Consider the following 26,502-nt stretch of genomic DNA (forward strand, 5'->3'; position numbering starts at 1 on the left):
ACGAACGGAACAGGAGATTAATAGCAGCCAAGGATTCCTAGTTAGTACATGCCAGTTTGTGACCCAGCCATACCTGTTATGCAGGAAGTGCTAAGTTTGAAGTCAACGATGTGTTTACTGTTTAATATTTTTGTGACCCTTGCTCATGGTGATAGTGTGTCTTCAATCTATTAATAAAAATTTGAAGTCATATTTTTACAAACGAATGGAGAAAAATTGTTTCATAATCAATAAAAGGAGCTATTGCATGTAATAACATCCTGGTGAGGGTGGTTTGGATTATGTAACTACCGCCAACATTGTTGGGTATCAAATGATGATGAACTTGGCTGTGAAATGTTGCAGCCAAGAATACACATTGTTGCAAAACTGTGTCGAGATGAGACAGGTGATCTACATCGTGTAGTTTCAACCAAAGAATTTGTTTCGTTTCGTCCTTTCTAGCCATGTCCAACATTGATATCGTCCAGCCGTTGTGGGATCTGAGCACCTTTACTGGACGGCTGAAGCACTACTTCTGGATAACTGACCCGCGCACATGTTTTGCCACCGACGATGAGCTAGATCGCGCAAAAGAGTTGTATTTAACTGTGAAGTAAGTAAGAACGATGAGAATCGCAGCTTGGTAAAGGATTAATATTTTCTCCCATTCCACAGGGCCGGCACAATACCTCAAAATACAACGATCGACCAAATACATTATGCAAAAAAGCTGTACGAAAGCGCTTTTCATCCGGATAGTGGTGAGAAGCAAAATGTGTTCGGACGGATGAGCTTTCAGATGCCGGGCGGTATGGCCATTACTGGTGCTATGTTGCAGTGGTACAAGTATGTAATGATGAACCGATCAGTTAAATTCCATTGGAAGTGTTGCTGACTTTTTTTGTCTTCACACTGTTGTTTTTCCAGAACGACAACCGGTGTAGTTTTCTGGCAATGGGTTAATCAATCGTTTAATGCGCTAGTCAACTACACAAACCGTAACGCAAACTCGTCCCTCTCAACCACGCAACTGGGGGTGGCATACGTTTCGGCCACAACATCCGCCCTTGTGGCCGCAGTTGGATACAAAGCGTATCTGCAAAAGCGAGCCACTCCACTGTTCCAGCGTTACGTTCCATTTGTGGCGGTAGCGGCGGCCAACTGTATCAACATACCTCTCATGCGGCAGAACGAACTTATTTATGGAATTGGCATCGAGGATGAGAATGGCAATGTGGTGGGTTCGAGCCGGTTGGCCGCTGGTAAAGGCATTGCACAGGTAAGTCAAACAGCAGTACCCATCAAACTGTTCGGGCGGTTGTTACTTTGTATCTTTCTTCCAGGTGGTATTTTCTCGCATTGCCATGTGCGCACCGGGGATGTTGATTTTGCCCGTGATCATGGAACGATTGGAGCAATACCAATCATTCCGCCGTATCGCTATTCTTCACGCACCATTCCAGGTTTTGGTCGTTGGTTGTTTGTAAGTATAGCATACCAGGCGATTTCTACCATTATCACGCAGATTCTAATTGAAACGATTCCATTTTGTTGCCCAATTGCAGCTTAACGGTAATGGTTCCGACGGCATGTGCATTGTTCCCGCAAAAAGCTGAGCTGAGCACGAGCGTGATGAAGTTGGTCGAGCCAAAGTTCTACGAGGAAATGTGCAAGAAAACCGATCGCATACCTGAGCTTGTGTACTTTAACAAAGGACTGTAAGCAGCACATTTGCCATCCCGCCGGTCGCTACTAGCCAATGCAAACAGGCAAAAAGACTTGTTTTACACTCATATGTCCGCAACTAGTCGGCGTCTCGAATGCATTCGATGCAGTGCAGGATACAATAAAGTAATCGTCACCTGGTAGATCGTTGAATTTGATTGCTGTTGCTTTATTATTTACGATGTCGTGTTCGCCTATTTTTTCGCGGGCTTGTAAGCTATGCGCGATTTGAAACCACAACTTTAAATGTTCCTAGCACGTTGCCGTTCAAAACCGTACACTGCAATACTGGGTAAAGTTCCGTAATTGTGCGTACGTAAATGTACGTAGTTGTTTTTCTATTGCTTTCTGTATTATTTTGCAGCGAATGTTGATAACATAACTAAACAATATTTTAACAACTATCACCGTGATTGGACCTGTAGCAAACCCATTGTGTTTTCTCGCCTGTGAAAATATTCTTCCCACTTTGACAGATGATTGTGTGTGTATGGAATTGTATATGTCCAACTTGTTCGTCGTGCGGAGAATGATTCGCGTTCCAGAAATAATAAATTACAACTCACTTTTTACACAAACATCACCGATTTACGCGAGTTTAACGAGTATTAAAACAATCGCTGCAGTGTGCACTGTATTTTGCGCGTGAAAAAACCCTTCCTACGGATGGGCGCGATTGAAATGAACGGCCGAGGCAAAAGTGTTTTGCGTTTGTGCATTTTGTGAGCACCACCATTCAACTTGTATCTTGCCGTGGAAAATGTTTTTCTCCGCTCGGTGCATCGCAACGAATGGACAACGGTGCTTAGAAAACGGGCACCCTGCGAAGAAACAGATGTGCCTGCTAGCGTGTGAAAATCCCTTCCTTCCCACAACGTCTCCAGTGAAATGAAAAAGTGTGGACCAGCTATTGATGTGGCATTTGTGGTTGGGGTTTTTAAGATTTGGTAGTTGTGGACCGTGAGAAAATAAGACGATACAACACCGTGCGAGCATTACTGCGCTAGGAATATGTGACCAGTTTTATGCAGGGCGAGGCAGTTCCTTGTGCGAAAGCAAAAAGCGAAAGAGCAATATTTTACGATGTCGAACTTTTCGAATCTTTCACACAAGAAAGAGGCGATATAGGAAATCATAAATGTAAGGTGAGAGGTCGCAGGTCATAAACAGTGAAGGAATTGGGGTGGTGACGCGAATATTAAGCAACACAGTACCGTCTCGCTTGCGTGAGACACCCAAACAGTAACCAAGCACAAGTGTTGAATTGATGCCAAACAAATAGTGTAAAGGGCTGCCCAACCGAGGGGAGGGGGGAAGAATGCAAAACTGACCTACACCCGTTTGTGAGCGAATCTGTACTTTTGAATTGAAAATGAATGACTTTCCACACACCGCATCAGCAATGAATAATGATGGTAACTTACACACTTCATACCCGTCCCGCCGGTCCCGCCGGATAGTCACTGATGTAAAACGACAAAAAAAACAACAACTTTTATTTCTATTTTAGGATTACTTGCTCAGCTTCTCTTTGCGCCGTTGGCCGCATGTAAACGATTCACCTCCAGCCAAACTCCAGCCTATCACGAGACAGCAGCGCCGTCTGACACGGCCACATATTCGGTTGTTCCTTCAGCGAGGAGCCTACTGCGATAGGGAAAATGCTGCATGCGATTGTACAGTGTGGCACGCATCAATTGCTGCGATTGGTGGCTCTGATTGTAAGCGCATCGCTTGTGGATTTGTTGGCAGCCTCACCGACGACCGTGTATGATAGTTACAGTGACAACCAGGCGCTTCTGGTGCGCACAGGGATAGACGAACCTTCCGGACGCGATCAAAATTCAATTTCCTTTCCGCGTAACCCACTTGCTGCCTCTTCGTCCGGCTTCGGTGCACACGGTCCGGATACTGCGGAAGCACTTCCCGTCCAGCATCAGCTTCTTGGCGGTGGTGGTGTAACGCGCGTCCCGTGGTACGGATTAACCGAACTTTCCGACATACTGCTGCTCGGTGTACTGGTAACGGTCGCGGTAATCGGTACATTACTGTTCGTTGTGCTAGTGTTGGGTTTGCGGGCGAAGCTGCACATTTTCCGGGAACAGCGCGCCGACCGACACGATATACCACGGTCCGCCGACTATGTGCAGCAGCTGCAGGTGCGTGAGTGTAGCGGGATCAAGTGTGCTGGAGGCGGAAGTAAGCTAAAGTTGCTTAAAACACCACCCACCCCACCATCGCCGCCGATCGTACTGCTAGAGGCAAGTGCATTAGTAAAACCGGTTCCGACGACGTGTGTAGCTGTGAACGGTGCTGACGGTAGCGGTGGTCGACGTCGTGCCGAGCAGCATTTAAACCTATCCGATAAGCGGCACCGTTCGCCGAAAGCGAATAAACGGCTGCCAGCCGTAAGTGTGCCGTTGCCAGTGGCAACGGTAAACATGAGTACGTCGATCGGGGCAACCACGATTGACACTGCCAGCGCTACCAGTGAACGTGAGCCCGAACACCTTACGATTGACGATAAGGAAAACTGTGTGCAGCGTGTATCTTCCGAGCAGGTCGAGGAACAACAGTCGGCCGGACAGCGTAACGTGCTGAAAAGACAATCGGTTGCAGACCAGTCCGTATTTGGTACAAGCGGTACACCCGGAACGCCCGGGAACGGATCACCGAACACCTACATCCAACTGTTAACACCATCCTCGGCTTCATCGCTTTCTACGTCCGCTGCAACCACCGACAATAATGCGACCCCAACCAAAGGTCCCTCTGAGTGCGGTGGTGGAAGCGTTAGCGGAGGACCACTGTCCGCAGCGGAATCAATGGCCGCGGCACGGTTTGGGTTTTCGCCCCGCTCGATACACTCGTTTACCGTGCAGACGGCCACGTACTTTCGCTTTCCGGACGTGGACGATTTTACACCGACACCGCGCACGCTGCCGAAGCGACACGGTGGTAAGGAGACCTGCTCTACACCGCCGGCCGTTGATGCACGCACCGAGGAGGAGGAAGAAAGCGAACAAGTGAGACGGATGGAGACGCGTGATGCGCCCAAGGTGTCTGTTTTGGCACCGTCACCTGGCTCGATGCCATTACCACCTGCTCCACCGGTAAAAACGGTGGAACCTCCCACAATTGATCGTGCGGAGGAGATCGCGCCGGCCGTACCAAAGGAACCCGCAATCGAACCGCGCACCGCTCGTATCTGTGCACCGATGGCTAACCGGCGCGTAAGGCTCAAATCAATTTCGCTCGATTCCGAAGGCGCTCGGCTGGTGGAAGAAAATCTTAGCTCGACCATACCCGTGCAAGAGCTGGTCGGGATGGCAGCGCATCGGTCCGGAGGGTTCGATAGCGTCATCGATGATGACGACGATGACGAGGATAATGAAGACGACGATGACGACTATGTGCGTAAACACAGCGATAACGATAAAGTGAACGCATCCGCACACCATGAGACTGAGGACGAGGATGAACACGTTATCGCAAAGCGGTGTGCGGAACGGGCCAAACGTGTACGGAACATTTTAAACCTTCGACTGAACATCCCGCCCATGCCGGGCTCCGGCATTGGTACGGTGCAATCACAGGCAAGACCACCACCACCTGCCGCCTCACAATCGACCGGTTCAGTAGCAAAGCCGATCGTTAAAACGGTTACCGTCACCGGATCTGTTTCAAATCCGACAATGAGCACACATCAGCACCACCATCAGACCCAACACCATCATCTGGAAGACAGCAATGAGCAGTTTTACTTCGAGTACTTTGACTACGGTGACGATGAGGACGAAACGGACGACGAGTACGACGAGGTGCTGTACGGGGTGGAACATGAGGACAATAACAACAACAACAACAGTTGTGGCAACAGTACCCATATGGTTGCGTTACCACCAGTCCCCAAAACACCGACCCTATCGCAGTCTAAGCAAAAGGCAAGTTCGCTCGATTCGGACAAACTGAAGGTATCGATCCAGTACGGTGCCGGCGGTGGTGGGTCTAGCAGTGCTTTCGGTTCCGTCAGCTGTGGTGGCGGCATGAGTCACATCATGAGTATCGCCCAACCGACAACTGGACAGGGTATGTCCATGCTTAGCTACTTTCAATCGCACACCCAGCAGCAACAGCAACAGCAGCAGCAACAACAACATCAGCAGCAATATGGACAATTTCAATTCCATCAGCAACAGCAACAGCAGCAAGTTTACACGACCCAGCAAACAACCGGGCAGCTGCAGCAACCCCGACGGGTGTCTTCCGTTTCCGTGCCAACTACCCCGAAACGATATCAGTATCGGACGGCGGTCAATCATCATTACTATCACCATCAGCAGCAACATTACGCGAGTGGACAATCAAAACTGAAACCCTCCTACCATCCGGGACCGACAAGTTCCTCCTCCTCATCGACCGCGCTGGGTAGCGATGGTGGGCCAGCGAATGGCAACCGGAAGGATAAGAAATCCCCTCTCGGGTTGAAAGCTATTGCCGGATGTGACGGTGCAGCTACGCCCCAGTCTCAATCACCTTCCGACAAGGAAAAACCGGACGACGGATCAAAAACATCCATGCCGACCAGTGGCCGGTCAAGCATACTGCAGCGCCGTGGCTCCAACCACAGTCTCACCCTTAACCTGGACGTGTACAATCGTGGGGGAAGTGTCGATCTGACCTCGTCTAGCTGCAGTTTGTACCGGGGTTCTTATAAGAACCTTCACCAGGTTCAATCACACTCGCAGCTGTATCAGCCACACCCGGTGGAACCACCGGTACGGGTGCAATGCCATCAAGCCTCACCACAGCAACAACAGCAGCCAACGCCGACCGGGACAACGTCCAGCACAACGGTTCATAACAGCACCGGTGATGCTGGCGGAAGTACCACCGGCAACACGAACAACAACAATAACTCGAATACCAGCAAAAAGAATCTCCTTCAGCGGCGTGGCTCCAACACGAGCCTTACGCTGAATCTCCGGTCCGGTGTTGGGACAGGTACGGGCGGCGGTGGTGGGGGAGGAGGAGGCGGCGGTGGAATCGGTTCCAACTTTGGGTTAAATCGGTTCAGCAGTCACAATTCGCTCAACATCGGTACGATTAATGCGGGCACGCTTGGCGGTGGACATCATCATCAGCAACACCAGCAGCAGTTACCGTCCTCGTCGATGGTACGGCTAGCCGGATCGCGCAAGAGTCTGCTCGAGCGGCGCAATTCGAACGCCAGCCTGACGCTGATCAACGTTAACCAACGCACACTGTCCGTTTCGAACTGTAATCTGCGCGGTTCGATCTGTAGCCTGAACAGTCTGCTAACCACACACACCCAGAACGAACCGGCGCCGTCCGGTATGATGCTGGAAGAGGACGAACTGGACGGTAATGGCGATAATGACCATCATCACCACCACCATCATCATCACCATCACAATCACCATCATCAGCATCATGGTCATCATGGGCAGCATGGGCATTCCGGGCACCATGGTACACATCATCGAGTAGGCGGCGAGTTGCGACGATTCGGTAGTAGTGTCGATGCCACCTTTTCTGGTACCGATGGTACAGCTGCACAGTCAGAGCTGTTGGGTACGAACGACGCTCGGGATGGGAATAGTGGTAGATCGTGTGCGTACGGGCGACTTACGGTAAGTTCCGGACATACCTCGATGGATCAGCATCATCCCGGTGGTGCAGTTCATCACGAGAACGCACGTGGAAGCAGTCGACAACGGAAGTTTCGTAGCTCGGATAGTTTGCACAACATCAATGCCCGTGAACAGGGTTTGCAGGGGTGTGAGATGATGAGTGGTAGACAACATCAGCACGGTCACGGAGCGATGGAGCGAACCCACCTGGAAGGCGATGGGAAGTTAATGTCCGTCAGTACCTACCAACAGCGCAGTTGCCAATCGTCTTTCGATGAGCGCCATCATTATGGTAAGAACGTTTTCACGATCCCCACAGCACAGGCTAGAGAGTTAACCTTATTTTTCACATTTTTCCCCAGGATCGTCGGAAAACTTTAAGGAGCATCAGAACAAACTTTCTATCCACCGCGGACTCTTCCAGAAGGATCCGTCCACCGTAACGTCCACCTCGTCGGCCAACAATCTGTCTGCGCTCGGTACCGGTTCGCTGTACAACTGCTGTGGCGTTTGTTGTTGCGGCTGTTGTTGCTGCTGTACCGGCACACTAGATGGCGGTAGTTGTTGCGATGGCAACGGGCTTGCACTGAAGGCGGGTAACTTAAGCATCAGCAATTCGAACGTACGCAACATCTCGACCAAACCCCTCAGCCCGCAAACGACCAGTGAAGATTTTAAGATCTATCTGGCCAACATACAGTTCCTGCAGAATGCATCGAACGTACTGACGATAGCGTACCTACGAAAGTTGCACAATTTCTTCAGCAAAACGTATCGCAAAATGGTTGCTTCTGCTGCGCAGGAAGCCTTCCGACAGCAGCGGACACACTCGAAAGAGGGCAACGAAGCAAATGGGAAGGAACGATCGAAGGTGGATGGGGCCGTGCAGGATGCGACGTCCAGTACGAAAATGATGTTACTGCACAGCGACAGTTTGCATCATCCACCGGTTTGTGACGATGAGTCGTACGACGAGGAGCACAAAAAGATGGTGCTAAAGATACACCAGGAGTTTTGGGATTTGCCCACCAACTATCAGGAGAAACCGTTGGTGTTTGGATCGCAGGCAAAGAATCGCTACAAAACTATCCTGCCGAACGAACATTCGCGCGTTATTCTCGAACCGGAAAGAGCACCGATCGCTGGCGGTGAACCATATATCAATGCGAATTACATTAAGGTTAGAAATGGTTTTACAATTTGAAATCGATCTTTTCGTTCCTTATGCGTTGCTTTCCATTTTAGGGTCCTGATTATGCGAACAATAGCTACATTGCTACCCAGGGACCGCTGCCAAACACAATCTACGAGTTTTGGCTGATGGTGTACCAGAATGTCGCACGTACAGCAACGGCCGCCGGAACATCGCTTCAAGCGGTCGGGTTGGAGCAGAAAATAGTGATGCTAACAAACTTTGTCGAAAATGGTCGCCAGAAGTGTGCGATCTATTTCCCACAAACCGAATCCGATTGGCTCGCGTTTGGCAATACGGCCGATGTGGATGTGAGTGAAGTTTTGCGAGAAAAGGATAGTCTTTCGGCAAGAATCTCTCAGCACGAGGATCAAGCAGCGATCGTAACGGTGCAAGTGCGATGCGAAAGTTGTTTCTTTCTCGTACAGAATGTATGTGTAGAACAGCGTAACGGTTACACCGTACGTACACTGAACGTAATCTATGGTTCGAAAATTACCGACGTGCCGGAACCTATCGGCGATAGCACAAACACAGATGACCATGGATCATTGTTTGAGCTAGTGGCGTTCCGAGCACATCACTACTGGTTTCCCGACTGGCCCGATCATCGTTCACCGAACGATATAAACGTGCTGCTGGACTTGAGTCTCGATGTGCTCGGTACGAACGTGCTGGATACACCCAGGCCCGAAAGCAATAACTCACTGAAAGGCAATCAACCCGGTACGCCGGGTCTGGAGGAGATGGTTGGTGCCGCACAGCTGGCTGCCTTGTGCTCCTCTACACCGACCGTGCTACCGATCATTCACTGTTCGGCCGGTATCGGTCGGACGGGATGTTTGATCGCGATACTGAACGGACTGCGACAGCTACGACTGTCCGTAATGGCGCACCAACGTAAACAGCAACAGCTAAAGCAATCGACACAACTTGTCCCAACTTCGTCGATCGTATGTGGCGAAGAGAAAAAGGCTACTGACGACGGCCACAAAACATCGGCGGATGAGCTGCAGGACGAGCTGGAACAATCGTTACCCTTGCCACCTGTGCCGGACGGATCTGAGGGGCGAAGAAAATCCGCCACCAGCATGGCGCTGACGACAGCTGGTGGCAATGGCACATTCCGGGGTCAACGGGACGGTGGTAGTGTGTTGCGCGAATCCGGACAAGTGGATATACTAGGTATCGTGTGCAATCTGCGCCTACAGCGTGGTGGCATGGTGCAAAATTCCGAACAGTACGAACTAATCCATCGGGCGCTCTGTTTGTATCTGGAGAAGCTAACCCAGGAAGGTCACATATAGGGGCATAATCGTGCGATAAAATAATCTATTTGAATCTTTGTCTATAAAGCGACATTTTTGTTGTGTTTGCTGTGACACTAGGAAATGATCATAGGCGCACAAAAAAAAACAGTGCTACAAAAGGAATCGAATCGTGTATGTGTGCAAGATACCAAAGAAGAATATAGTCGGCAAGAGACTCAAACGCAGGAAACAAAAGCAGCACAAAAACAAAACAACAAGAAATACAATCAAACTAATGTTCAGGCATGCAAAAACTCAAAACGATACACGCCCAGTGGGTTGAAGTAAACGGTAGATCTGAGTAAGTTTAGCGAACGTAGGCAGTAACAACAAACGGACAAAAGATGATAAACACTTAGTTATAATCGTAACCGGGACTCTTGACGGTCGCGACAAATTGGAATGGGCAGACGAGACATTTAATGACTATTGCGTGTGTGGATGTTGCGTGCATGTGGTACGAATGGTTAAAGGAATTATGAATTCAATGTATGTTTGTCCTTACTACTATGTATGCAGAAGGTATTCTAATGTGGGATTGAATTAGTCAGAGGCAAAAAAAAACACAAAGCAAACTCACGCAGATGCGGTAACTTAACATTATTACATATTGCAAAACAAAACAAATGGGAAAATCAAAGGTAAAACATTATAGATAATAGATGCATTATAGAGGGATGGGTATTTGGGGGGTTTTGGTGCAACAATTTTACAAACACACTGAACACGGACATTTGCACCCACACTCACACACACACTGCAACTATAAACGATGGGACGAGGGGCAAAGGATTGGGGACAGGCGGGAGGAATTCGCGCTTAATGAATGTTTTAGCGTAAGTGAATTGTATGCTTGCGTATGAAAGCGATTAGAACATCATGTTTAAACGTAATGATAGGGACAACTAAATTATTACATAGATGGAGCATATATACATTTACACGCAAATCACACATCCATATATACTTATATATCCTTATACCCATAGAGACACAACAAAGAAAAAACTCATCCTAAAAGCAGATTTGGAACAAGGCTGGATTTTTTTTAACATATTTACCAAATGGCATCGTATCGTATATGGATGTTTTGTTTTTGTTTTAGCGTGCAGAAGTCCGGTAGAGAACTACAAAAAGATGAAAATGCAAAGCAACGTACAGAAACACACATCTAGAATAGAGGTCTCTTTCGCAAGATGCGTTTTAATGAGTTCAGAACTGTGCGGCACATGGAAACAATCGAATCTGGAATACATGGAATACGGAACATTTAGCAGCCGTTTAGTTGCAGTAGGTGCAGATTAGCTACAAGTGGAAAGTATTATAATATAGTGTAGAACAATTGGAGATTGATGGTAGTGGGAGTGCCACCCAACACCGTAACCCGGCTGCACATCAATGCTGTGGGATGCGCATTTTTTGCTAACATCGATGGGCAAACACCTATTCAACATAGAGAACTATTTTTAATGAAGTAAAAACCTACCGCCAGCTTCATGACCGTACACATTGTGTGAAAATAGGACAATTTTATCGGGTAAAAACATTCAGGATGGCAAACTATTTAACAGAACAGTATATGGCGACGGTAGACGCGCGGGCAGCGCAACTCCCGACGCCTGGCATTTAAGTACAATTGAATCAAACAGACGAGTTTTAGGTGTGCTCAAATGTGTTTTTATGTTGAAATTTGCCACCGTAGTTGTTATACCACCGGAGATGGTGTGTGCTAGCCGAGCTAAAAACGGTGGCCAAAACAGAATAATAACCGTTTAATGCGTGTGAAACGAACGGAGCAGTTGCGTAGCGTTTTTATGTTGCAAAGGATGGTAGGGTGAAGTTTTTTTTGTATTATGATTGGTGGTCATGTGCTATTTGAAAAGCACCCACCCTTCGTCACCGTTGCCACCGCCGATGCGTATACTGCTCCGGGCATGGAAGTATGTACGGTGTTAACAGTACCAGCAGCAGCATAAACCAAAACCAAACCAAGCAAAAGGCAGAAACCTGAATCGCATAACCATAAGAATCAACCACCACAAACCAACATCAATACGTGTGTAAATAAATGTGTGAAAAAATAATCCTTTGTTAGTTTGGTGGTACGTCCCGTCAAGAGGTGTATCCTTGACTATTATTAATGCCGGATTTAATCCATTCCAGATTTCGACACTAAGGAAATTGACTTATTACTTTATCGTTGCTAATACTAAGTACAAGTCGTTGTACTAACTTAATGATAAACTCTATGTGTTTATTGCATCCAGATTCTTCCTTCTAGTGGCTGCACGTTTCCTTTGTCTAAGATTCCTTCGGTGGCTGTACCGCACCGGCAGACGTACCGGAGCTTCCCGCCACAGTGCCCTGGTCCAGTTCCAGCTGCTTCAACAATCGGTACAGAGCGGCAGCTTCTCGTATCCGGCTAAACTCAATGCAGAACGTTTCGATCTCAATGTACAGCTGCTTCACGTCGATGATCTTGTTCCGGATCAGGCTCTGCAGAAACACGCAGACCAACCGAACCAACCGATTCTGCATGTACTTGTCTCGGATCGTGGAACACGTACCGATGCTGTTGACGATGTACAGATGCACGAAGCTTACCGGCAAATCGACGGACGTGGTAAGTCGATTCACCACTTCCATCGAATGCAGGGACAGCTCCATATCAACGATAGCTTCCAGGTAAGCCTCGATATGACGCGTTTTTAGCATTCGCATCAATATTTCGATAGCAATCGTTGGATTGTACTCGACTAAGTTGGGAAGCTGTAAAAAAAAATTATGTTATCATTGTTGTAACTGTTTCGGACTCGTAACGCAGTACCTTTTCCGGTGTAACGCAAGAAAGATGCGTTTGTTGCGTGTCCTTCTCCAGCTCGTTCACGAGCGTTTGCTGGTCCGCAATGCTTAAAGCTTGCCTAAACGACTGATCGAGTAGCGTCTGCAAACATTTGTCCGGTGTTGGTTCCGCATCGCTGCAACTGTTGTAGACGGGTTTGTGGTAGGACGGGCTGCCTAAATCAAGCCAAATAAGTTCATCCTCACAGGTCAGCAATGGAGGCGCCACGGACATAAAAGTAGGCCCAAGAGCATTCGTTAGGGGGTTGCTCGGATTCAGTGTCATGCCGTTGATGAGCTCTTCGATGGTCGGCCCGGTGTAGTTTTTGAGGGCTGGTTCCCGGCCGGGTAGAACCGCAATCGCTGGCACTACGTTCACCACGTTCGATCGTACGGTCAGCGGGAACTCTTTCAACCGTTCCGTTGCTTTCGCTTTCACAAACGCTATTTCGGCCGGACCGATTGGTGTGGGCAAGGCGGCAAAAGCTTGACAAAACATTCGCGGAGACTTTTTATCAATCTGAAAGTTTGATGAAAAAGATTCTTAACATAAACCATCATGGATGAAACACGGGAATGGTTGGTTACCTCGGGATCACCGTTTGACAACAGCAGGTGTATGAATTTTAGCTCAACCATCTGTCGCCGGTTGTTGTTCGGCGTCACACCACCGATGGGTTCCAGAAATCGAGCTAAAAAGAGGTAAAACGGCGACTCCGCTTGCTCTTTGCGTCGTATGTCGTACAGCACATAGATACCCGCTAGCCGGTTAAACGGATAAGTCAGATCGTTCTGTAGCAGCAGTAAAGCAAGGGCTGATCCGACTGTGGAATGGCAAGTGGAAGGAAAGCGTTTTCATGATCATCTAGTAGGCCGGGAGTAGTCAAACATACCCTGAAACCAGTTGCCCGCATTGGTGAACCTTTTCTGTATAATTGTCGAGACGCTTTCGAACGTTTGATGGTCGATATTCTTGCCGGTAATCAAACTGCAAAATAGGACAAAGATTAGACAAACCCCCACCAAAAAGGAACCTAAAAAACATTCAACTTACTCATATAGTTCACGCATCTTTGCAAAGTTTTGTTTTCAATTAATAAATTAAGAGAAAGTTCCCGTTTCCGGGGAACGGCAAATCGTCAACAGCTGACGCTGAAATATGCGCACGATCGCAGAAACCAAAACAATCCCTTTCATTGTGCATTTTGACAGCATTGAAGGTGGGGAGGCAGCGAAAGAAAACGACGCAAATGCGAAGAAAGAAAAATCGTTAAATAAAAAAGGGCTTTGCCATGGTATCCGGGGGGACACCACGCATACGTAATTATGTTTTCCCATGCTCAACAGCAACCGTTGCGTATCCCGTAACAACGACGCACCGAAGAATCCATTTGGATAGGCGGTGAAAATGCATCCCTATTCTGAAATCTGTGGCTATTTTCGGATTAGTATCTTCGCCCTGAGAAAGTGCGAGAAGGGAACGCATACGCATGATTTCAATGCAGCTGGCTTTTAATTAAGCTGTAGTGTATAATTTATTTGTTCCGTCATTTGTGTAAGAGAGATAGGGCCCAGCGCCATTGGTTCTAGCGGCCCCAGCTCACGGTTCACTTTTTGGAAGTTATAATACCATACGCAAAATACACAATTAGAAAGTAATAGTTAGTATAGTAGCATTAAGTAAAGGTTTTGTGTCGTCTTTTTTTGGCAGTACTGCTAGCCATCCCACGAGGCGAAGGCTAACGAAGGGTGTTTCTTTAGGGGTGAGGTGTGTAAGTGTTTTAAAAGCTATCAAGAATATTGAGGTACACAAGACACTAACAAACAAAATGGAGCACTCTCCGCGAGCGGCCTGGGGGTGGGTCGTTGTTGCACACACGCACACCATGCTCACACTTCACGGGAGGTAGAGGCTACAGAGTAGAGTACACACGATGTAAACATAGAAAAGCCGAGACCTGGCGTGCGGGTGTGTTGACCGAACATCCCGTGAGTTTTGGTTCCGATGCAAAGAGCAGGTGCAATGCAATGCGCGATACTGCGGCTTCGATGTGTAGGGTGGTGGTGGTGCTGGGGGATGTGTGCAAGGGCCAGACACATCACCAGAAACCTTGCGAGTGACCACCCGGTGGCACACGGGCCCGTTCCGACGAGGCCGAACCGGGCTTGCTAGCTTCCGCACCACCGCCCGACGATGCTCCGTTCGATGACGCCGTGGCGGATCCATTTTGGGCTGGTGTCGATGGGCTGTCACCACCGGTGGTAGCGGACGACGATGTACGCTTCGCCGTATCGAGCGTTTCGTTCGGATCCATCGTGCCCATCACCGCATTCATGTTGGACGAGTTTTGCTGGTTGTTCTTCGGTCGGGGCGGATTTTGCCGTACGTCCGAGGAACCGAAAATATCCGAATGGCCACCGCCCGGAGGTTTCAGTACGCGGCTCGATGGTTTCGATTCAGCGGCCACACCAACGTTAAAGTTTGTCGACGACATGACGATGTACGGATCTAACGGAAGCGGATAGTCTTCGGACAAACGGTATCAGAAGCTTCAGTAACACTGTTGCGAGCACGCCTTCTTCTGCTTAACACCACGAGTGTGCAGTCGAGTCGTTTTTTAGTGGATCAATAAAATGAAGCGACGCAAGGTGCTGAAAATTCAGTTGGCGTTTTGTGTGCGTTTGACAGATAGCAAAAGGTGGAAAATAGGTCGCACGGCGTGTTGCCCCAAGGTATCATCAAATGTGACAACTTGCGAAATTAATGTAACTAAACGTTGTCGAAAGTCATCCAAAAATGACTCCAAAGTAGCTTAAAGAAATTTATAATCGAAATAAATCCCTTTGTGAGAATATACAAACGGTTTAAATTCTGAACATGCCCCAAAGTTTTGGGCCTTTTGGAATTTGAAATATTTGCTTTAACAAGAACGTTATTTTTAAGAAAATGGTTCAAATTGCTTTATGAAAGTTGTTTTAAGCAATATATGCTCATTTTAACAAATCAATACACCTTACAGAAACCAGAGCGAATACGTTTTGATATACTTTGTGGTGACAATACTTCGGATTTCATTGTAAATGACTGCAAAGTTACATTTCCTAGACACATTTAATCTTACCAATGCAAATAAATCGTTACATATTTGTCTATATATCATGTACAGCCGTCCGGTTTCGCAATACACAACGACTCGCGAAACGAGAAGAGCGATGGCATGAGGTCAATTGCCGGGCTTCTGGCAAACCAAGTATATACTGTTGTAGTGGCTTTGGTGCATAGAGTTGGGATTTTGAGAGTATGTCGTTACAACATTCGTTTCATTTTTCTGCAAAGAACAATAGAAAGGTATGTCAAAATTATACTACCAAACAGGATATGAGATTTGGGTGTACTTACGAGAATGATGAAACCAAGAGAGCGAATGATTTCCAGCAGATCTTCATACGTCGGTTCGATGCTACCCTCACCTGGCACATCCGAGAAGTGATAAAGCAGTGGGCCTAGATTTACCCAAATACCTCCGGGTTTCAAGATTTTCTTAATCACCTCAACAAATTCGATAATGTTGTTAGCACAGTCGATGAAAAAGCACGTCGCTATACACTCCCAGTAATCCTCGTCGCGGTATACCTGCATGGAAAAAGGGACAAATAATTGTTTTCGTACGGTAAATAATCCAATGGCACGCATGTTTGCAAAACTTACCTGTAGAAAGTCTCCCGCCACCATGTTCATCGTTCCCTTTGGGGGAAATTTCCTGGGGCTGACATCGGGAAACGTCACCGGAACGAGCTGGTTCTGCTGCGACAGATTGTTCACAAACTGGTGCACCCAAGGATAGATTGTACATTGATTTGCGATAACGCATCTGTAAGAAAAAGCCCCGAAGGAAGCAGTTTAGATAAATGCCACGTTAAGCAACAAGCCCATCTCTACCTGTTTAGCACAAAATTGGATGCAATCAGCATGAAGAGAGAAAATTCGTTTCCTTCACAGTAGAACCCCTGACAGGCAAGCTCATAAATCAAACGACCTAGACCTGCGCCGGGCACCAGTATTTTCACCTTTGAGAGGTCACTGAAAACAACACGAAATGTCATGATTAGATAACGGTGGTGTGTGTGTGTCCGCTATCTTAGACTGCCCCATCAACTCACTATTTGGCTGGATCGAAAAATGTCGTAATCTCGTCTATTATGGGAGTGTAGCACTGATCCCGCTCAAGTTTGCCCTGTTCGCTCCAGTCGCGAAATATCTGTTTCATCGTTATTTGTACCTGTAACACAATCGACACGTATAGTGAGAAAAGAAGCCAACGCAAACACCCATTCCAGCTACCTTTTGAAAGTCCTGATAACGAAGCTTTAAACCGTCCGATGGTTGCAGCTCCGGTTCGATGTTGTGGTCGGCATTTTGGAAGAGACAGTTTGCATCCTGTATGATCTGCTTAATAACCTGCGCATTCACGTCGATGCAGTGTTTCAGGTTTTGCAGGTGCTCCTGGTAATTGGACAGCATCTTCTGGTGTGCTGGTGGCAGCGTCTTCAGAAACGCTTCCTTTCGCTTAAGTTCCGCCATAGAGCTGTGCCTAAAAGGAGCAATTTTCAACGTGTTTAAAGTAACGCTGATAACCACGCTGCGACGCACGTTTTCTACCCCATACCTGTAGTACTTGAAGGCGGCAATGATTTTAAAAAAGTTTTTACGCTCTTCCTCCATATCTTCGGATACACTTGTCTCGGGATCGTCCTTTAACGTGTCTTTGGCATTGTTCGAAGCTGACGACGATTCCATGGCGAAATGGTTACGAAGAGCGCTTTTAAAACTCCTAAACTGATTTGTATGCGGCGTATCCAGCAAATTGCAAATAAAAACAAATGCACCACAACGGGTTTGACAGTTGCGAGATGCACTTTTGCTGCTCGTTTACCATACAGAGTCGTGAGCTTTCCAGTCTTGGGGTGGTGTTCGTTGCTAATGGCACATGAAATTTCACATTATATTTGTAAAACCAATTGCCCAAATTGAATATATTAGTTGAAATGCATTCTCACTGTAATTTTCACTCCGTTCAACATAGAATTAACGCTTCTTTGTCATGAAAAACAAAAGAATGTATGCCACGCATGACATTTGGAAACGGCCGAGAGCGGGAGAGCGAAAGAAATAGCGATACACACATTGCGAAACATGACAGGTCGGGTTTTCCACGGTGACACAGGCTCGCTCGCTACGTTCATTCCCCGAAAAAAGGCCCGTTTTTCCAAACCGTCGAAGAAAGGGATGCACGCAGCAGCAGCATCAGTGCAATCGCAAACGTAGTAGTAGTAGAGTGCAGCTGGTAAGCTGGTGGTACTGTGTGGGACCCGTCGGGTTGATTTCGGGTGGTAGTTTCCTCTGGCAACGGTGGTGGTGGTAGTGGGTGCAGTGCCAGCCCTGGGGTCGTGGTCGCATTCTCGTCCACATTCGTTCGCAATCTTGATTTCCCAATCGAACGGTGCGGATGGGCGAAAGTAATAACAATAATAATATAGCCCCGTGCCGTGTCGTTTTTTTGTGCTCCCTCTTTGACACACACACTCACAGACAGTGCCATGAAGTTGCAAGAAACGAAGATTGTGAGCTGAGTGCGTAAAGTAAATTTGTGGCCCGTTGTGTGTGGGGTCCGTGCTTGTAGTAAGGGGGTGTGAAAAAGGCAAAAGTGTAAGTGAGTTGTCAAAAAAGTGAAACTTTTATGTGTCCAGTCGGCGGCCAGCTAAATCGCGAAAATCCCGTCTTCGAATGTGGGGCGAACGAGGTGAACAGTGTGTGTTGCCCCCGTGTGACACGACTACTTACGGGGTAGGAAAATCCCCAATGTCCCCCCTCCCTCGCTCCCCCTGGCTGTGGTTTTTTGCAACCAAGTGTAGCGACGAAATTGCACTACCCTGCACAGAGAGAGTGACGGCCCCAGATAGGGACAGGTCAGGCCAGATATAGATTTTTTTCAGCTCTTTTCGCTCGGAATCACTTGCAAAGTGGTTCCATGCATTACGCTGAAGGGAACGGACGGATGTTGTACGACCGTGTGGCCTACTATTCGTCGATTCACGCTAGTTTCACGTAGCTCGAATAACAGTGAGCAATATTTGCTTTACTACGACTCGTTACGGGTCCCCCCATACCCGGATGTTAGTGCTCCCCACTGGTTGGGCAGCAGGCCGAAAATTCGAGGAAACCGTTGTTCTCTGGCGTGTGAGATACGGGACAAACAGAGTGTGTGCGTGTGTGTGCGCGACGAAAGGAATTCTATCTTTTGCCACGCAAGGACGATACACAATGGTGCTTTTATTTGTGAAAGGCACCCGTCACAGCAAACGCACACACTATCAAATAACGAAACAGCAACCCGTTTGGTGTCACCATCGTGTCATCTCGTCACCGACTTCGTGAAGATTATGGCGTTACGGATAGTGAGTTTTCTGGTGACTTTCCGAGTGAACTTTTTGCCAAAGCCACGGGTCAACATTCCAATCCGGACTCCCCGATTACGGTGATGCGTGCGTGGACCCTTGGGTGTATGTTTGTGTGTGTCGGTCGGTGAGGGAAAAGCGAGAAAGTCAGCATGTATTTTGACCCTTTGGCGGGCTGTCCAGTTTCCAGTTGTCGCAAAATTTGCCTCACCTCGGCGATGTGAGTCAGCAGTGTATGGTTGTGGACTGGTTTTTTTCATTTGCTGCGGCACACACACACGTGGGTGCGTAGGTGTTTGTGTGTGTGGTTCGTTCGCGATCGCGTATGTGTGCCCAAACCCCCCGGTTTTCTGTGAAAACGTCATCTTTCTTCGAGAAACGAAAAAAAAAAAGACGGCAGCAACTGTCATCCCCAACACCTTCTTAGATCCCGTGCTTTTGCTGTATCGTGTTGTTGTGTCCCGGTCCGATGTGCTTTTATATCTTCACGTCATCAGAAGATTTGCAAAATCCTGCCAGTGCTGGATGATTTTGTTCACCTGTTAATGGGGGAGAAAATGCTTTGATTGCTTTGTTGTTCCTTTACCTTCACGTAGTACAAACCGACGACGGATAGCGTGCGACAACGCAAACGTCCACCACCAAAGCTAACCAGCTGATGACGTTACCGATCCGATCCACAGGCCCGCGGGTTTGTTAGTATTGGTCGCAGTTGTCACTTTTGCATTGGTTAAAGCGTGCGCGAGGTAAGCGGACGTGTGGTGCTTGGGACGGTGTTTCCGATTTGTCTTGCCGCGGGGTGGAAACATGATGTAAAGTGAGGGACTTTTGTTCAATTTTTATCCAGATAGTCTTCATGCTTTCTGTGCTTTCACTTTTTCTAATTAAAATTATTCAAATTATAACTTATTACTTTTCAAAACGGTGTCACTTATGTTGAATTGTTGTCGAATGTCTGGCCAGAGAATAATCCTTTGCATCAGTTTTGCATTGTTGTAGCATCGGGACAGCGTACACACTTGGATGCATTAATGCGTGTGTTGACATTATCATCGGTTAGTGAGCAGGTTGTTCTCAGTGAGATGATCTGGTTCATCAGTTCTTCTTTCTGTAAGCAATAGAAATAATGTTGATAAAAGTGATTTAACGCTGCTCTGTGTCCTTCAAGATTGGGACAAAGCTAGTACAAAAATACATGTAACGTTTGCCTCCACTAATGGTTGCCTCCAAATCCAGGTTCACTGATGTTCAAAATTTCATCAATTTCTGTGTGCCGTTGTATTGAATTTGTAAAAATGGATGATCACATCATGATCGCCTAAAAAGCATTAAACTCACAATAAGTAACATACTAAATTCTAGCAAATTATATCTTTAATTCCGAATGGAAATTCATAAAATATCGCAACTCGCGCTTGTAACAACCTTGGGGATTTAAATGATTAAATTTTTCCCGTTGCAAAGTGGATAATTGAAGGATCCAAAGCGGAAGGAAAACGCAAAAAAGAGCGTTGGAATTCCGAATGCTCCGAGGCAATGAAAAGAAAAAAATAGAAGGGAGAGTGAGAGAGAAATCGAAACAAAATGCAGAAAAAGGAAGTAACAGTGAATGGGCAGCGAAACAAACAAGCGAATGTGATGTGGCGGTGAAAAAAAAAGCGAAAGGCCTTATGGCCCCGCCGCCCACAAGAACCACCCCATCCGTTGGTTGGGCTGCCTGGCTAAAGCGAATTGTTTTTCCTTCTCCCGCAGTTACTCGCAGCAGAAATCGACAGCATAGCAGCAGACAGCAGCAGCATCAGTGAAACGGCAAAACCACCAGGCCCGGGGTAGATGTGCAACGTGTCTAACAGCTTTTCCTTATCCGGGGACGGAAAAACGAGTCGAAAGTGGAATCAGGTGTAAATAGCGAAACCGAAGAAGAAGCAAAAAAAAAACATCATCCACGATCATCATCCTGGGTGAGAAAGTGTACACCAAGATCTCTGGTGTTTGTGAGTCGTTCGGTGTGAGAGCCACGGGGTGAGAAAGTTTTCACGTTTTGCGTCGAGCGCCTACTGTGTGTGTTTGTGTGTTAGTGGAGGAAAAGAAAAGGAAAAAAAGTGAATATAGGAGATAAAAAAAGTGCGATCAAGCAGCAGCCCACCTGTTGCGGGTGCGTAACAAATCTCCGATCATTGCACACGTGTGTGACACCGGTGTGTGTGCGCGTGTGTTGGGTGGTGTTAGGTGCGTGTGCTTGTTGGAAGCAGCTTGAAACAAAAAAAAAGAATCAAAACGATCACGCAGCCCTTCAGTCTCGTGTTTGTGTATGCGTGCGTGTGATCTATTGTGTGCCCCCCCAACTGTCATCTTTCGCGTACACGTTCTACGTTGTGTTCGCACGCTCTCGCAGTTCGGAAAACGATCACCGTTTGATTTGGCTCACCTGCTCCGTGGCTCACTCCGGTGAGACGTTGAGCTGTCGCTGACGCGTGATCTTTAGTTGCTCCGTGTTGGAACGGCCTGGTTGTCATCGGCGAAGATCCTATTCCGGTTTTTGCGACGTTGTGGATGTGTGTGTGCGTGTCTGGTGTTTTGGCGCCCGGAAGGAAATGTAATGTGTTTGGAAGCTAAGACACAAGGTAAGCTCGCACGATGGGCAAGAAAGCTTTTAACAATTTATTTCTGTTCATTGCAGTTCAACATATCGCTGACATTATTCCTTTCATTCGTCATCTCTAATCGTTGACGGAAAACAATGTCATATATTGCGTGACTAGAATTGCACCAACGGTATCGGAGTTCAAAACCTCCAACCAAACTCCTCTCCAGTGGACGCACTGGTACTGGAGAATTCGCTGCTGACGTCAGCGCTGATGCGACCTGCAGTGGAACGTGGTCGAAAAGAGAGGGGATTTTGCATATGGAAAACAGTGAAACGTCACGCGCGCCAGCCTGCCGACGATGGTGTCAAACCCGGCTCGTGCATGATTCATGTCTGCGGGCTTCGATCCATTCGTAAGCGTCACATTTGTCCATTTGCACTCTTCTGGGTTGCGCTGTTTTGTGGATGACTCTTCCCATTATCTGAGCAGAGCACCAAGAATGCGCGCTGGAAGAATGTGCTCGACGAACTAGACGCGACATGAAGTAATTTTGCTCTGTACGACCAGTTTTGTGCCGAAATGTAGCAATTTGTAATGACGCGACAGACTGCAGAGTGCGTGAGTGTGCGCCACAATTGGGAAAATGTAGAAAGTCGTTAAAATCCCAACCACCGGCCGAACCCATCCGAATCCATCCCATTAAACGTAGACAGCGCGCCTTTTACCGGGTCCGCCGTTTTGCCCGGAGGCGATTATGCACTGGATTCCGATGGGATTGCTATTTAATACGCTTTTACGAGGCACCCCCGCAATAAGGATACACCCCCGGAGAATTGACACCGAAGGCCAAGGGAAAGGCCAAAGGCTGCCTTATTAGATCGTTTCGGTTGCTGCGTGTTTGCCAACGCTGTGTTGTGGATGTCGCAGCCTGCAAAGAGTCGCCGGCTGACAGCCGCTTTTCAACACCGTGAAGCGTTTCCGTTTTCTTTCCTGCTTCTTTTGCTTTTGGAACACCCCAAGGTCTGCCGTTGACCACCGCGAGCAATCGATGACAAAGCGAAATTAGGTGGCAATATGGATCCGAGCGTCCTGCCGGTTTCCGTTTACCGTGAAACTCCCAAAATAGCACGAAAGCATCATGGTCATGATGGGATTGGTAAATGGAGACATTTCGTCGTTGCCGTACCAGATAATCCATTGATCCGTGCCAATAACGTTGCGGTTTGAGATGAATGGTTTAAATCGGATGTTGGCTTTGCATGAGGGCGCTAAATCGGGTGGCTTTTTTTCCTAAACTAGATCATCGGGCTGATAACAGCGTACTACAACGGCAAGATTGGTTTTTGTTGATTATTGTGTTTATTGTTTTCTAAACGCTGAATGTCCATTTATGAGTTTAATTGAATTGCGAATCACTAGATCACTCTTATCACTAAAATTTGCTCATTGGGTATTCAATCAACCACAAATCATTTTCTTCCACTCATTAATCTCCTTTGTACATGTGTAGGATTCGATATTGTGGCGGGACCTTCAATGTCCTTCCTCACATACGGGATCAAACATTCTTCTGAGCAACAACCTGGTGATGTGATGTTGGTCATTGTCATTCTTACATGTATGGCAAGCTTGACTGGGATTCTAAAAAAAACCCAGTCTATGCTCCTAAAAAAAAGCTCCTGACTTTGTCATCATATTTTTGAGTTAATGAAGAAATGGAAGGAGTTCCTGCTGTTGCTGTTCCGCCAACATCTCCAAGAGCAGCTGTATGTTGAAGGTCCGATCAGTACTTGATTTCTACAATAAAAAAAAACCCTAAAAGAGACTCGTTCTCGCTATGATTTGATTAACAGTTGAGCGCGCTTTGTGCCCTTTCGAAACTTCCAAATAGTGTGCCAAAGTCGACATCCTAACATATGCCACAAAACAATTTCTTCCCCAATCACAATCGTTTAAGTCTTTTGTGCCAGCATTTTGGCGAAAAGGTTATTGGAGCTTCTAATTTAATTTCGGCTGGCTGGGTAAAAAATGTCATCCAGTTCTGGGGTATAGTGTTGTTTGCGTAAGTTACAGCAAAAAAAAACCCTCTGAAAAAGCTTTAATCAGGTTTTTACGTGCAAAGAATGAAGAGCGCACCGGGTGTTCTGGTTGTTCAACGACGGGATTTCCTCGCATTTTGTTGGAGAAGGTTACGTTTCCATTGCAAAAAAGGAAGATTCCAGCTGAAAGTTAAGTAGAAAAGCCTATCAGCATAAAAAATAATCAACTTCTCCCCCCCGGTGTACGTATTTGTGCCCGGTTTGTGTTGGTATGATGGCGAAGAAAACATTAGCTAAAGGCGCATAGACCCCCCCCATCGCCAGAAGCCTCTGTCTAAAGGGGTGTTCTGTTTATGATTACCCACCCCTTTTTTAGGTTTGTTCTTGCTCTTGTTAACCAAACAACTACCCCCCACCCCCCCCCCACCTTTTTAAGAAGTGCGTCCCCTTTTACTGTAGACGATCACAGGTGGGTCCGTTAGGATCGTTCGCAATCGTGTGCTGTATGTGTGAGATGTTTAGAATGTAACCTCTTTTTCGCTGTTTTTGTTCCAATACAAAACTCCCCTTCTCGCGCTCATTCGACCATGTTGGCAATAATGGTATTAAGGGGGTAGTACACTAAGGCGACCCGGAAAAAGGAGACTATATTTTGACTGGAAAAGGGGAAATTAACAACGCTTTGGTAAAATAATTAGGTTTTTGGAGGCAAAAATGGACAGAAAAGTTAGTGGCAAAGAGCCAATTTTTATGTCTCCGTGTTTGAAGTTTTGAATTCTTTCGACACTGGCACGCATAGTTTCATGCACTTAAGGCAAAGATCGAGATAAACTAGTAACGATAGTAATAGAATTTTTTAATCAAAATGAAAAACCCTTTTTATCAGACTTACAGTGTGTACGACCCCCTTAAGTCCCCCCAGCCGGTGCGGATATGCTACTTGTTTACTAGCATGGCATGGCAAGAAAGGGTCCCTTTGCGGTGCAATGTATTAGATTGCGTACATTGCTCCCTGTGTTGGAGTGTGATGATAATATTCTCCCGAGCTTAGGCAACGCGCATAATGATAAAAATAACCCACAAAATGGCAAGAAACGATAGAGATAATGACTTTCGCTTTTATTTGTCATTTAATGTGTAGTTTTTTTTTTCTTCTTCTTCTGGCTTGTGGTCAGCATCGAGAGAAAGTGAAATCGAAAAGTGTGCCTGGTAGGAATATGGTTTGGTAGCTTAAGGGCTCTCGAGAAGGGGTTCCAGCGTTCCGGGTGGATCTCCCAATTAAATGAAATGAAAATGTCACCAAGATAAGTTTTTGTTGCTCCCCCATCCCTATGGCTCGTTCATTTTCTGTTTTGTTAAACGGCTAGAACGAATCTTACAGTACCCAACGGTGTGGTGGCTCTACCTTTACGTTCCCGTTCGGATCGTTGTAATGGTTGGTTTTACGGTTTTACAACAGAAAAAAAAGGCTGAACCTAGTTGGGTCGAAAATTGTACTACCGGAAGAGTTGTTTATGGAAACAGAATGAAAGGATAATACGACCCCTTTGCTACGCCCTAGGAAGGACACACATTCCGCTTTTTTTGTTTCGCTCCCATTTTCGAACCTGCCACGGTTGGTGCTGCTGGTGGAAACTGCTGTAGGTGTGCTTGTGCATGGATGAAGTTGCATAATTTTGTTGTGTTTGTGTTTTTTTTTTGTTTATTTCCGGTGTTCTGTTGCGTACTGTACAGATCATAATTTGTTGCAGGAGCTGAAAATTAATAAACAAAAAAAAAAGGAAAGAGGAAAAGGACAAGTTAGGTTTGGACACAGCGCATCAAGCAGAGAACTCTCAATACTAGCGCACAGGATGCGAAAAGATAAAAAAAAAATACGCCGGAAAATCTCGGATGGTTTATGATGTTTCGTTACGCTGCTGCCGGAAAAGTTGATGATAAATTTACATTTTGTCCGAGCAAGCTCATCTGTGCATGGCCAGTTTTTTTTTTGTTCTCTTTCGGCAACCTTTTTCCTTTCGGTAGCACATTTTTTGCTGTTGCTGCCGTCTTCCCTAAACGTCCAGGAGTAATTATTCACGGATTTTCTTGGCTTGGTGTTTTGGGGCCTGCAGTGGAGAGTAGATTATTGGGGTATGGCAATTGGAACTTAAATTGACACCACCGAAAGCAACCTTGGACGACGAACCTTTTTTGGCGGTGGTTAAGACGGTTTGGATTTTACACACCGTAATTGGGTGTAGATTTCCCGGGGGAGAATGAAAGCGTCCGGTAATTTATTATTATCTATATATTTTTACTTTTCCCGGTGTAGGTGGGCGGGAGTGTAAAGGATTTGAGGTGGATGGCAGAAAAATTAATAAAATAGAACAATATTGTTTTTTTGCAACAAGATGACAGTGGATTAGTTAGAGCTTAGTAAGAGCTTAGTAAAAATGTAAATAATGCCTCTACTATTAGTATAAATTTGGTAAACGGAAAAAAATATGGAAAAATCAAAGAAAAATACAACAACTTCAATAATATGTTCCTCGAAAAATAATCGAATCCGGAGTCCGATTCGGAGTTGTATCTGGATTTCGGAGTTGCCACTTGACTTCACGCACGCACCACCAGTGGATTGTGTAGAGGTAGATATGGAACATTCTTGATTAACACACTGAAAGCTTTGCAAACGTGTGGTTTGATGAAGCTTTGAATAGAATCAGCTTCAAG

The 26,502-nt window shown here is 46.7% G+C and overlaps 6 protein-coding genes across 6 annotated transcripts in view; 3 read left to right on the forward strand and 3 right to left on the reverse strand.

The window, feature by feature from the left end:
- The first annotated feature begins 446 nt into the window (after positions 1-446).
- On the forward strand, positions 447-1,704 carry LOC128711583 (sideroflexin-2). The gene is made up of 5 exons (XM_053806464.1): positions 447-595; positions 658-828; positions 910-1,261; positions 1,326-1,465; positions 1,548-1,704. Exons 1-5 carry the CDS (start codon positions 447-449, stop codon positions 1,702-1,704), a joined length of 969 nt encoding a protein of 322 aa, XP_053662439.1.
- Positions 1,705-3,368: 1,664 nt separating this feature from the next.
- LOC128716255 (uncharacterized) lies at positions 3,369-9,860 on the forward strand. The gene is made up of 3 exons (XM_053811176.1): positions 3,369-7,653; positions 7,724-8,541; positions 8,607-9,860. Exons 1-3 carry the CDS (start codon positions 3,369-3,371, stop codon positions 9,858-9,860), a joined length of 6,357 nt encoding a protein of 2,118 aa, XP_053667151.1.
- Positions 9,861-12,164: 2,304 nt separating this feature from the next.
- LOC128716256 (CCR4-NOT transcription complex subunit 11) lies at positions 12,165-13,775 on the reverse strand. Its single transcript, XM_053811177.1, has 5 exons — positions 13,759-13,775; positions 13,598-13,692; positions 13,293-13,528; positions 12,691-13,224; positions 12,165-12,632 (listed from the first exon to the last, which is right to left on the reverse strand). Exons 1-5 carry the CDS (start codon positions 13,773-13,775, stop codon positions 12,165-12,167), a joined length of 1,350 nt encoding a protein of 449 aa, XP_053667152.1.
- A 1,028-nt stretch (positions 13,776-14,803) lies between these two features.
- LOC128716257 (jupiter microtubule associated homolog 1) lies at positions 14,804-15,199 on the reverse strand. Its single transcript, XM_053811178.1, has one exon. The coding sequence runs from the start codon at positions 15,197-15,199 to the stop codon at positions 14,804-14,806; it is 396 nt and encodes a 131-aa protein (XP_053667153.1).
- Positions 15,200-15,928: 729 nt separating this feature from the next.
- On the reverse strand, positions 15,929-17,502 carry LOC128713585 (carnosine N-methyltransferase). The gene is made up of 7 exons (XM_053808444.1): positions 17,372-17,502; positions 17,047-17,296; positions 16,866-16,984; positions 16,645-16,785; positions 16,414-16,576; positions 16,105-16,338; positions 15,929-16,033 (listed from the first exon to the last, which is right to left on the reverse strand). The coding sequence occupies exons 1-7, from the start codon at positions 17,500-17,502 to the stop codon at positions 15,929-15,931; spliced, it is 1,143 nt and encodes a 380-aa protein (XP_053664419.1).
- Positions 17,503-21,709: 4,207 nt separating this feature from the next.
- LOC128713350 (uncharacterized) overlaps positions 21,710-26,502 on the forward strand; it is a 32,894-nt gene continuing 28,101 nt past the window's right edge. The window contains exon 1 of the mRNA XM_053808208.1: positions 21,710-21,784. The gene's annotated coding sequence lies outside the window, so the exon portion shown is untranslated. The remainder of the gene's footprint in view (positions 21,785-26,502) is intronic.

The sequence above is a fragment of the Anopheles marshallii genome, chromosome 3 (assembly GCF_943734725.1).
Source record: "Anopheles marshallii chromosome 3, idAnoMarsDA_429_01, whole genome shotgun sequence".
NCBI lineage: Eukaryota > Metazoa > Arthropoda > Insecta > Diptera > Culicidae > Anopheles > Anopheles marshallii.